Source organism: Didymosphaeria variabile (assembly GCF_027946475.1).
Source record: "Didymosphaeria variabile strain IMI 356815 chromosome Unknown scaffold_2, whole genome shotgun sequence".
NCBI classification, from domain to species: domain Eukaryota; kingdom Fungi; phylum Ascomycota; class Dothideomycetes; order Pleosporales; family Didymosphaeriaceae; genus Didymosphaeria; species Didymosphaeria variabile.
In genome coordinates, this window is record NW_026611621.1 from 3762684 (window position 1) to 3774295 (window position 11612).

The following is an 11612-nucleotide window of genomic DNA, read 5'->3' on the forward strand; positions in this document are numbered from 1 at the left end:
CTGAGGGGGGGAAACGGCCAGGCGTCATCGAAAATGATACCTTAGGATACTTCGGGCTATCTCTCGTCCCCTCAACCTTGAAGGATCCCATGTGCGAAGCTATTCTTCACGGAGCAGCACAGGATCCTCTCAACCCCGACGATTAGTGCATAACAAGTCGATACCTCCAAGTAAAGTCCTAGCGACCGCGCAAGGTACAAAGCAGGAAACGATGTACCAGCAATTGGTAACTTATCACCGTATGCTGTGAGAGCGATCGAAATCCGGACGTAGGGTAAGAGGTCATCGATAACGGGCTGTACCAGATTTCAGTGTCAAATCGCTACTACACTGACAGTTACTACCATGCCTAGACCAACTTTTCTATCTCAAATACCGTAAGAGATAGCTGCATTGTTTCTAAAAACGGTACATAGACCAAGGAAGAACGTTACGATTGGAAAGTAAAGTACTTATAACATAAAGTACTCATTGAAGTACTGCTCGGCTATCATATCTCAAGTTAAGGGACAGTAAGTCTGGTCCAAGAGAGTTACTGAAGTACTGCAGACTAAAAGTGACTTGCAATGGAAATAAAAGCTAACAGCAACCCCAATCTGCTCTATTTTCTCCCTCCTCACTCGCCCCTCTTCACACCCACCTTTCCGCCCTCAAACCTCTCAGCCCTCCCCCACTTACAAAATACCCACCCACGCGTCAACAACCTCGCCCTATATCCCATCTCCCCATACTCCTCCTTCGCATACAACCTTCCCACAACTATCTCCCCATCCCAATCCGGATCACTCTCCGGCGCCTCCCACCCGCCCTTACGATACGCAGTGAGCCCATGCATGAGCACCATACTGATGACCGCTTCATCATTCCTTGCGCGCCTCCTCGCCTCCTCAGAAGGGAAGGTAGTCTTCAGGCTGCGCGGATGCGTACGCTCCATGTCCTTCTCATTGACCGCTTCGTGCGCCTCGGGCTCGAAGCGATCGCCTTTCGCAACTGGAGTGAAGTAATACACTGTAAGAGGATCTGCGGCCATTTGGAGGGAAAGGAGGGCGGCGGTGCCGACGAGGCGAGTGAGGCGTTCGATGAAGAGGAGATGGACGCTGTCCTTGGCTTTCGGGCCTTGAAAAAGAGGAAGGAATCTGTGCAGCAGGGGGCGGAGGTGGGCGTCGAGCGCGGCGACGACGGCCGCAACGTGCTTGGTAAGGTTTTCTGGGGGCTCGAGGATGCTGGTGTCTGGGGGATTGCCGAAGAGAGGGGTGCGGAGGAGCGAGGCACTGGCGAATTTGCGGGCGAAGGCTGCGATGGATTAGTTTGAGAGGAAAGTGGAGAAGGGGTGCTTACCTTCGTCTTCTCGGAGTTCTTTTTGAACATTGAAGAGTGCGTCGATAGTTTGTTCGTCGCCGCCGAAGAAGGGGTGCTTGAAGACCTGCTCGACGAGCACATTGCCGATAATGCCGCATACGAGTGCACGTCTCTTGTTGGTGTCTGCAAAGATGTCGTGCCATTCTCCTTCATCCTTCCATCTGCCGCCTGCCACACACTTCATGACCCGCGCCGTCGACACGTCCCTCATATCCTCGTCGAAATATAACCGGGCCAGGGTCTTGCTTTTGCTCTCCGCCCAAGATGCAGGTAAGCTGCCCTTGAAGAAACCTGCAATGTCTTCCATTCCATCCTGAATCTGCCACATCATGTCACGGACCTCGACATCGCGGAGCGAATAAACTGGCTCTTGGAGCTCCTCTAGAACCTGTCCTACACATGAACTAGGGTGCTCACCGTATTCTTTCATGATGTTGCGGAGACGCCGCGAGGGCGCAGCTGTCCGTTCTTTGATGTGCTCAGGAGGCTCGACCGCAGGCTCTGAGACGAGTTTGATGGTAGACTTAGTGACGGGCTTGGTGACGGGTTTGGTGATAGACTTGGTGACAGGCTTGACAGCCGTCCCTTTCACAGGCTTCTTCAATATGGGAGGCTTAATCTGGGAGACAGGCTGAAACTTGGTGTCAGGCCCAGAGGACAATACAAGCTTGGGCCCAGGCGTCCCAGTGCCTTTTTCGGGGCTATGCCAAAGTGTCAGCTGTTGAAATCCCTGAGCATCACCACATTGAGACTTACAGGGACTCAGGACGAGGTGTTGCGACGAACTTAGGATTTACCCTCAGTCGAAACCGGTCATCGGAATGATCCTCCGGTCTAGCTACCGGCTCCATGTGGAGCTGTTGCCTGACCCAAGGCGCTGGTCCGAAATGTTTGCGACCCCATTCACCCTCACTGAGCTCACTATCGGAGTCATCATCGTAATTCGCGAGTATTTGAGCCTGTATGACTGCTTCGGTGGTCACAGGCTTCTCCGACTCTGCTACTTCACCGTGTGTAACCGTGGGAAAGACGCTCTCCACGACTTTCTTCGAACCGCTGAGATAGCTCACGCCTGGCTGTCGAGGCGAATTAATCGAACCGCGTCTCCAGGGGGTTGATGGTGGTCCGCGCTGGAAGGTGGGAGAGCCCCCGTACGCTGAGTCCTGTGGTTCAGAATGGCGCCTCTGGCTGGTACGCGACCCTCCATATGCCGAGCCTTTTCGTGCAGAGGAACGTCCAAGCGGCTCGCGGTCCAGACTATTCCTATGCCCGATGAAGCCCGTAATACGAGGGCTCTGTTCATATTCCTCAGGAATCTCCTCATAAAGGAATGAGCGCGGAGTGCTATGGCGCCGGATTTTGCTCGGTCGAGCTGGTCGTCGTGCAGTGCTGGCCTTACGCTTACCGCTTGGTGTAGGTGGGAGATAATCGTCTGCAGATTCTGAGAGACTGGGTGAGCGGCCGAACGCGCTGCTGATGCTGTCCCAGAATTGTGCCATCCTGCCGTGTTCAAGAAATATTATACGAGTGATGCGTTAATAAACCGGGTACTATAGGGGCTCGAACTCAAACAGTTGATCAGCTTAAAATTAAACAGTGTAGCAAACGTTAGAGCAAATCGTCTTGGTCTGTAGCTTTTAACGCGCAGTTGTGTGTTCTTTGTTCACGATCGACGTAGCCGGGTTAGGAAAGACCTCATACCGTGGAGCATGTTTGCGCGACAAAGACAAAGGCGCAGAGATAGAAAACACGAACGATGGGCAAGACAAAGACTTTCTGACGGTAGCTGCATCTCGATGCCTGGGTTGCGGCGTGCGACATGCGTTCCTGAGCCTCACTAACAAAGCAAGACCTATCTAAGCGATCAAGAGTGGGTAAAGGGGGGGAACTACAGTAGTGCAGAACGGTAGCAGTATGGGAGGACGCACCAAAAGAGGTCAAGTACCTTGAACTGCACGTGAAGCCTCAAAATCATCAAAGAAAAGACAAGCAGCGACAAGTGAGCTTGGGAGTTGAGCCCCATTCGACTGTTGTCGCGGACGCCGATGCGTAGACTGTAACAGCCGTCTCATATCTTGATGAGTGCTCGCTTTAGCCAGGCCTTCTCAATGAACTTCATTCGCTGGAAGACTTGAACGCGTAGCGGGTTGGTAAGAAGGCCAGGAGATTCAACCGGTGAACCCAGCGATAGACCAATACAGTCGACTAGTGAGTGTGTTTCTATATGTTAGCCAGCTGAGTTCTGCTCGAGTGTCGTCGCGGACTCCGACATAGTGAGCAGTCGGCAATTCACATTTGCCTGAAAGCTTGGAAACATACTGCAGCTGAGCATCGACCGCGAGCGGAGTCAAAGATGAGGACGGTCCAACTCACGGTTAGCCATTTTAGCTGAAACCTATATGCGTGTCGATTAAGAGTTCATGGACCGTGAAAGCCATCGCGCCGTGTGGGAACGTGGTGTGATTTGCTGATGCTCACGGGCGGGCAAATCCATCTCGATAGAAATACTGTCAAGGCCAGCTGTGTACACTGGCCCTGCGTCGAGATGATGGTGGAGCACTGACTCTAGACAATATCACGATGGCCTTTCAAGAAGACTTCAACCCTTCCTTCAGCAGATAGCTCTTGCACGTATGATGATTGGATCGAAGTAGTCACGGTGAGGCCGATGATGGGAAGATTGGAAAATGAGCGCACTATAGCTGACTGTAACCGCGTTACACAAAGACTGTCCGGTCAATTACTCGCGTGTACTTGGAGGAGAGATTATGTGGCGTTCGACTAGCTCATCCTGCTTAGCTACCACGATGCTCAGACACTATAAGATCCGGGCGTTTTGGCGGTATTGCCCGTCGGGCAAGTGGGTCAAGGGTTGATGCATGTGCAATTGGACGAAAAGGGAGATTATACGGCCACGTGATATACGCCTGTCGGAGCACCTTCTCGCTTGTTGTAACCCACCAGAAGCTGGGGCTACGGTAGCGGTGAAGATACAGCTCTGTGGTGCAGTACGTTAATCATACGACACAAGGAGCAGCCTGCTGCGGCTGTGGTCGGTAGATTGGTAGCGCGAGGAGGTCAGGGTCGTCTCGAGAAGCTGAGTGGTCGTCCCGACACCCACCGACATGGGCAAACATGGTGTTCGCGACGGGATTGGGTGCACTGCCATGCTGGATAGCGAGAAAATAGTGTAGCTAAACACAACGTAGGGTCAATCCACTGCCACACCGACGGGCTTCTAAACGGTGCTCGGCCACAGCGAAAGTCGATGTAGTGGATGAGAGGAACCCAAACATCGAGCGACGTGCATGATGTCGGGGCGTTATGCGGGGGCTAAACCAGCCTCGACTAGGCTCCAGGAAGTGCAGCAAGGCTGTGAGGAGAGAAAACGAGAGAGCAGCGGCCCCTATCCTAGTGAGGGCTGGCGGCATCGATAAGAAAAGAGGCAAAGGCCCGAGATCCAGGGCGCCGGGTATCGAGGACATGACAGAGGAGAGAAAAGGGAGGTCAGACGGCTCAGAAAATAGCAGCGCAAAGTGCAGAGCGCTTAAGGGTGCGATTGGCTGGAGGAGGACACATAGCACAGCAGGTGTCCGGGCGCAAGACTTATTCCCACCAGTGCGGGCCCGCCCCAGAAATGATGTGTCGCTGCTGTTGCTTGGCCTGGACTTCAGCATTCGCACCGACTGCGAAAGGAGGCGTGCTAGTCCTCGGCTCGAAACACCTGGGCTCGTGTGGTGGGTTTGACGGCGGCTCTCAGCGAGCTAACGAGTTCGGTGAGGGAGCGCTGGCGAAGTGGCCGAGTCTGGAGCGGGCGGCGTGTTGGGGGGCGATGGCTGGCGATGACGACCGGGGCGTCTTTCTGCAGGGCTTCTAGCGGCTGGGCGTGCAGCGGTGGTCTCAGTGTCGTCGTCCCCAGCTGCTGTTCAGCCTGCAGTTCACTTCTGCCGGGCGTCGTGCCGGTGCGTCTCTCTGCTGCCTCGATGACGTCCCCCGCGAAGCCTACACGGCCCATGTTTCGCTGCTGCAGCGGGCTCTGGGGCGAGCGGGGCCGTGCGGATGTAACTTGAAGTGGCCGGCGTCGCAGCGAGTCGTGGTGGGTGCGAAGGTGGTGGGAATGTGCTCCCGGCTGCTCACAGCCGGCGCGCACCCAAGCCGCCACCGCTGGGCAGGCCCGCCTGTGAGTGGCTGCGGCGTACATCTGCTGTCCAATTCTTCACAGCCCGGCGTTGCCGCTTCTGGCTTGGACGCGGGCGCCCGTTGCTCACCCACACCACCGGAACTGCGCCGTCGCCTTGGCACCTCTCTCTTATGTACCGCCAGATCCCACGCCCCGATGCTCTCCAGTCGTCGTTGATATCCATAATACGACACTTCGGATCCTTCGACCATCGACACTCGTCCCGTCCGCTCTGCCACGAGCACCCGCTGCGCTCCCGCCGCCATGGCCTCACTGTTCCGCGACTTCTCCTTCGACGCTCCCTCGCGCCTTCCTGAGCAACACCAGACGGAAACCCCACCGCTCAGCGTCTCGCCTACCTCGACATCGCCATTTCTGTATCCCGCTCGACTACCCACACCTCCGCCTTGCCATGTCAACGACCTCGCTCAGGCACTCACCAAGCAGGACTTGCGTGTCATTGTCGACCCCAACTTCAGAGCCGCCAACGAACCGCTTACCCCCCCAAGCGACCATGGCACCTTTGAGAACCACATTCCGGAACGGCCCAACCTCTCCACCGCGCGAATGAACTCTGCCACTCTCCGCATGCAGCGACAGGCCAACGTGCGCATGCAGTCCTACTTGGCACACATCAAGGACATCTCCTCGCTAGTCGAGAAGATGATCGACGTCGACCAGTGCAACGTCTGTGAGCCCAAGTCAAAGTCACTGTCGCCCATGCCGACAGAGGACGACGAGGGCGTGAGCATGGACTACGCGCCCACGGCTAAAGAAGAGATCCGCTCCATGCTGCCATTTTACCGGGCCGGTGACCGCCCCGACGGCAGCACGAGGGTATCTAAAAGACCCCGTATGCGCAGGTCGACTGGTTCCATCTCGAGGATTGCGAAGAGGCCCTCGAGGTGATCGCTTTCTTTGTTTGCTTTGCTGCATTGCGACGGCGTTTGGGATTTCGTTTGGTCGGTTGGGGCGCGCTATATACCACTTGCTTTCCACATGGGGCCTGAGAGCCAATGAGACTGGGTACAAAAGACTATCATTATGGGATAGCATTATTATAATTTCAAGGACGATGCATAGATTGCATCTGGAAGAGGACCGTCATTGATTAGGTAGAAGCGCTCCCTCAGTGGTTGAGCCTCACACGCATGTGAATGCGAGCACATCTACATCATACATTTCCCATTCTGTAATTACGACGTGACTTTCAAATCTATGATGTGACTGACGCATCGGTCATCACGAGACGAGGCAGAGAAGGATGACTTACCTTACCCCCACGTGACTCCGCGATCTGCGAACCCCAGGCACCGGTACCTGAGCTTCGTGGGACCCACCCGGACTTTTCAAACTTCGGCCTTGATCGCAACAACCAACGTCACACCTCACCATGGCCGTCCGACGCGCCTCAGCGGAGCTTCTCGCCCAGCGCTTCCTCCATCTGCGCATCAGTCCGCGCCCCACAAACCTCTCCGAGAGCCGCGAAATCTACCGCGTGCTTCAGCGCTTTGGCGACATCTCAAAGTACTACAGCATGAATGTACGTCCTACCCTCGCGACTCTGCCACCCAAAATTATTCACAGGGAAAAAGCAAAAGCTAATTCAGTCAAATGGTCATAGTTCGAATACCACTCCCCCGCGCCAAACTCAGCATTGCTCATCTACCGCGACTCTTCCTCCGCACAAGCCGCCCTCGACGCCTCCCCCATCCGCTTCTCCCTCGAGCGCACGCAGCACGACCCCAAAACCGCACAAGACACAGACGACTACGCCATTTCTGGTTCCTTTGACGGAGAAGACGACCCCTCCACGCTTCCGCAGCAAACAACACCCGGCATAGACGATATCCTGTCACCCTCGGGCCTCCTCACGCGGACATCCCCAACACCAGAGGGTGACACAGGGGAGGAAAACGATCCACCACTCCCCTTCGCGCCCCCGCAAAAGCAGGCTAAGACGGTGTCAAGATGGTTCCAGGTCACCGTCGACCGATCGCGCGCCGTCCACCAAGATTACGTCGAACGGCAGCCGTTCTGGAAACACTTCACGCCCATGAAATCGGTAGCGCAATTGGATTTGGCGAGAAAAGTACCGCACGCTGGGTTGAGCGACGTGAGCAAGCGGCCGCCGCATGCGTACCGCACGCCGAATCATGTGCTGAGGATGATGAATGCGCACTTGGCCAAGGGACAGGAGAGTTTGGTGGCGATGTGGGAGGCGGGAAGACGAGAAGGAGAAGGAAGGCGGTGAAAGAAGTGGAGCTACGAGAGGAAGAGTTTGGACCTCATCGCGGTTATGCGGGGCCTGACATGGCGGGAGTACGACAGCCGCGGTGCGTGAAGGGTCAAGACGCCCAAAAGGGGTTGATCCATCGGTCCGCACCGCACTTCGTGCAATACAGCCCGCGCAGGGCGCGCTCTCTTGGGCATCTGACTACGCAGTCAAGCTGCAGAAAAACTCGCTTGAAGTCCGAAAAGCCGGCTGCGTAGAGGACGCAGAACGCAAAACGAAGAAATCTGGTAGGACGTGAAAGGCGTTCATGTTCCAACGGGATGACGGGGAATCACTTATGCAGCATACTCCACACAGGGTAGGATATGAAAAACGAAGAGACCGTCGGATGTCATTCATCTGCACCAAGCGGGTACTGAACATGCCGCAATTCCATTGCTTATCGTCCATCTCACAATCCCAATCACCCTATGTTTTCCGTACCGTCGCGCCATCAAACAAAAGAAAGGGGGTATATACATAATGCCGACCGTGCCCATAAGACCAAGGAAATAGGGTGTTTCAACGCGAACGCCAAAGTTGAAATGCATACCGTGCACCGAAGCCAACATGAAGTTCTAAAAGGCGATACGCAAATGAGAAAGAAAGCTAGTCCTCGTCGCTGTCGCCCAGATCAATGACTTCTGTGACTTGCGGCGCGGCTGTCTTCTGCTGCCCGGGGGGTTTTTGCCCGTTGGGATTAGCAGGCGCATCGTCATCATCATGATCAGCCACACCCTCCGTAACCTCTGGTTTTGCTTTCCAGGAACCGTCCTCACTCAATATGATAGCCCGCGTCTTCAGTAACCCTTGCTGTTCCAATTCGCCGCGAACTTCTTGCATAAAGCCGTCGACGATAAGTTGATGTGGCCTAGCATCGCCGCTGCAGATAGGACACTTCCAGTCATCCGGTACGGTAGAGTCGGCATTTCGCTTGCGCGTTTTGAGGAAGGTCTCCAGGTCAAAACAGTCAAAGTGATCACAGGCTTTGCTGCGAACGGGAATCTTACAAATCTCCGAGCGGCTGAAAGGATCGAACAGATTGATGTTCAGAGTGCTACTCACAACCAAAATTTCATCGTCGTCGGCAGCGGAACCGGCGAGCTTATCCTTGATACGCTGCTTGATTAACGCTGATGAGACGTGTCTGTTCGTCAGAATCTCCTCCATCAAGGCTGTGTGAAGCTTGACACCGAGGATCTCGATAGCGAGAAGGTAGTTGCGAAATTGCTCGTTTTCTGGCCCTCTCACAAGGGCAATCTCCAGAACATTATCACCTTCTTTGACCAGCGAAGTGAGCTCAATCGGTAGGTCTTTCCCATGATGTAATTTCTTGCGCTGCTCTAGAGGCTGTTTGTTGAGCTCAAAGTAGCTGTATGGGATCCACGAGGTGTCGCTGGTTGCCCACTTGTGCTCATTGAATCCCTGAGCAACGTCCCACTTCACACAACGGAGACGAAGCATTAAGCTGTTCTCGTCCACTAATCGAACCGGAGGACTTCCCGCTACATCTGCATCGTTTCTTGGTATCCTTGCCATCTGCTCGGGCGACAAGGTGAAAGTCCATCTCTCGACCCTGTTGCGTGCATCTACAAGGCGTTGAGGCACCCCTATGAACGACTGCGCATATAGATACAGACGTTCTCCTGTTGTTGAGTACAATTTTGAGCTTCTAAGGTGGGCCTGGTGGAGTCCGAAACGGGCAGGGTTGGGTTGATTTTGCTGAGGCTGGTAATGGCGAGGAGGTGGAAGGATAGACCGTTCCGGCACGGGCCGTGATTGAGAATGAGCTTGGGGCAGAGGCTGCGGCAGCTGAGAGCGAGGCTGTTGCGTCGCAAGTCGCGGTCGTCCTCGCGGCCGTCCCCGCCCTTGCTGTATTGCAGCTTGGGCCGACTGAGGAGGCAATCTTGGATCGGGATACACAAGTTGTCGTGTTAGTGAAGATTGTTCAGTGTGTCTCCATGACACACGCAGTGGTTGCTGGTGGGGCGGGGATCTTATTGGGGCATGTTGGCTCGCTAGAACTGGTACCTGTTGGCTTGCCTGTATACGCTGTAGATCTTCTCGGGCTAAAGGAACGTAATGCGAGCGTAGGCCCCTGAAAAAGTCGACCCAAGACCGCATTTCTAGTTCTCGATCGCGATCCAAGTCAAATCCCTGGTGTAGGCGACTGTTAAATGCCTCCTGCATCGTTGACAAGTACCGTAACGCCTCATTCTCGTAATTATTGAGAATGGCTCCCAAATGAAGCCCGATTTTGAACCACAAGCGTCTGATCGAGGCAATGAATACTATCGACTGGAGTTGTTTCGATCTGATGCCAAGATCAAACACTAGCTCATGCATCGTGGGCGGGAGATCTCGTTCATCACATTTGCTTTTCAACGCAAAATAATTGGCGGACCGCTTCATCAAGTTATTAAAGTTTTCGACATCGATGCGGCACTGGGATGGGTTGATCAGGGCCCATTCATGCAGTGGTAGGGGAAATTGAACAAAGAAGGCTTTCGTGGCGGGTGTCAAGGCGGTATTCAAGTCAAGAACTTCGCTCAGGAATTGCTCAGTCCTACCCGCGTGTGAGCTTTTCCTGATACTATCAGGCAATGCCGCCTTATTGAGCGTCAGTAGGCAATAGAAGAGATGCGTTATCAAATACTCCCAGTCCATTCGTCTCGCTGCTAGCTCCAGAGCTGTAAGACGTTTGCGATCCGAAGACTCTTGCTGAAGGTCGTTCGATGATTTGAAGTGTTCTATCGCTTGTAGACTGTGCGCGAGTAAGTCTCTCTGCCTTTGTGGCCCTGCTGGGGCGGCCGCGTTGATCGCCTGAGCATTTTGACCCGAAAGGGGTGGTTGGCGCGTTGGACCGAGTGGACTTTGAACAGTTTGAGATGGGCTATTCTGTGTGTGAACACGAGTCTGGCTTGGGATGCGCTGCGGAGCGACGTTTTGTTGGAGAGGTGCCTGGAATGGTGACTGACTGTTGTTCGGGTGTCTTACGACGGGGCTGAAGGGCTGATTGGCCGTTGGGCTCGCGCTCTGTAGCTGACCTGCTGAGACATGCCGGCCAAAGTCCTGGTAGTCAACGTTGACGCTTGAGGTTCTCAAAGGCGGCGGAACTGGCCGTCGCTGGGCGGAGAGCGAAGGGCGGATTCGTTTGCTCGCTAACAGTGGGCTTGCCCCCGCAGCTGGCCTCTTGGGTGCTGCGGCGGCTGCTTGTCGCGCGCCTTGGAGGAAACAGTCTTCGTAGGAAGGGTTTCTAACAAGGTGATCACCGGTGACTGGAACAAAGCTCCCCGATGCTCCGTTATTCACGCTTTGTCGGCCATGACCTGGAGCAGCCGACGCATGATGATTTGCAACGGCGTCCTCGCTAGGAGGCGGGGATGGCAGGACGGGCGTAGGCGAAGGTACAGGAAGGCCATTGGATGGATGTGACAAGACGTTGGCAAGCTGAGGAGAGGTCGAGTTCGATGCTGGCTGCTCACGGGCAGGTACTCCCGGCGGCGGCTGCCGTACTGGTTCGTATTCTTCGGGATATTGCCGAGGTCTGCCACGTTTCCTAGGCGGTGCGTCTGCTGGTGGGTGCGAAGGGACTACGGACGGCTGTCCCGGGGTCATCCAGCTCTTTTGTCTCCCACCCAGGTTGCCCAGGGCACGGCTCAGAGTAACGCGGGTGGCGACATGCTCGCCCGCTGCTGGCGGAGCGGCTCGTCCTCCACGGGGCATGTCCGAGTCACACTGGGCGGAGAGGCCTTGTCCTTCGATGTCTGAAGTGATATGGCCGTGGCAAGGCGCCGT

The 11612-nt window shown here is 55.1% G+C and overlaps 4 protein-coding genes across 4 annotated transcripts; 2 read left to right on the forward strand and 2 right to left on the reverse strand.

Moving 5' to 3' along the window:
* Positions 1 to 616: 616 nt before the first annotated feature.
* N0V89_002946 (uncharacterized protein) lies at positions 617 to 2858 on the reverse strand (the record flags this gene model as incomplete). Its single annotated transcript, XM_056211750.1, has 3 exons — positions 617 to 1293; positions 1339 to 2060; positions 2116 to 2858. The coding sequence occupies 3 exons, from the start codon at positions 2856 to 2858 to the stop codon at positions 617 to 619; spliced, it is 2142 nt and encodes a 713-aa protein (XP_056075223.1).
* A 2945-nt stretch (positions 2859 to 5803) lies between these two features.
* Positions 5804 to 6448, forward strand: N0V89_002947 (uncharacterized protein; the record flags this gene model as incomplete). The annotated part of the gene is made up of 1 exon (XM_056211751.1): positions 5804 to 6448. The coding sequence occupies one exon, from the start codon at positions 5804 to 5806 to the stop codon at positions 6446 to 6448; it is 645 nt and encodes a 214-aa protein (XP_056075224.1).
* A 484-nt stretch (positions 6449 to 6932) lies between these two features.
* On the forward strand, positions 6933 to 7793 carry N0V89_002948 (uncharacterized protein; the record flags this gene model as incomplete). Its single annotated transcript, XM_056211752.1, has 2 exons — positions 6933 to 7082; positions 7164 to 7793. 2 exons carry the CDS (start codon positions 6933 to 6935, stop codon positions 7791 to 7793), a joined length of 780 nt encoding a protein of 259 aa, XP_056075225.1.
* A 630-nt stretch (positions 7794 to 8423) lies between these two features.
* On the reverse strand, positions 8424 to 9353 carry N0V89_002949 (uncharacterized protein; the record flags this gene model as incomplete). Its single annotated transcript, XM_056211753.1, has 1 exon — positions 8424 to 9353. One exon carries the CDS (start codon positions 9351 to 9353, stop codon positions 8424 to 8426), a length of 930 nt encoding a protein of 309 aa, XP_056075226.1.
* Positions 9354 to 11612: the final 2259 nt, after the last annotated feature.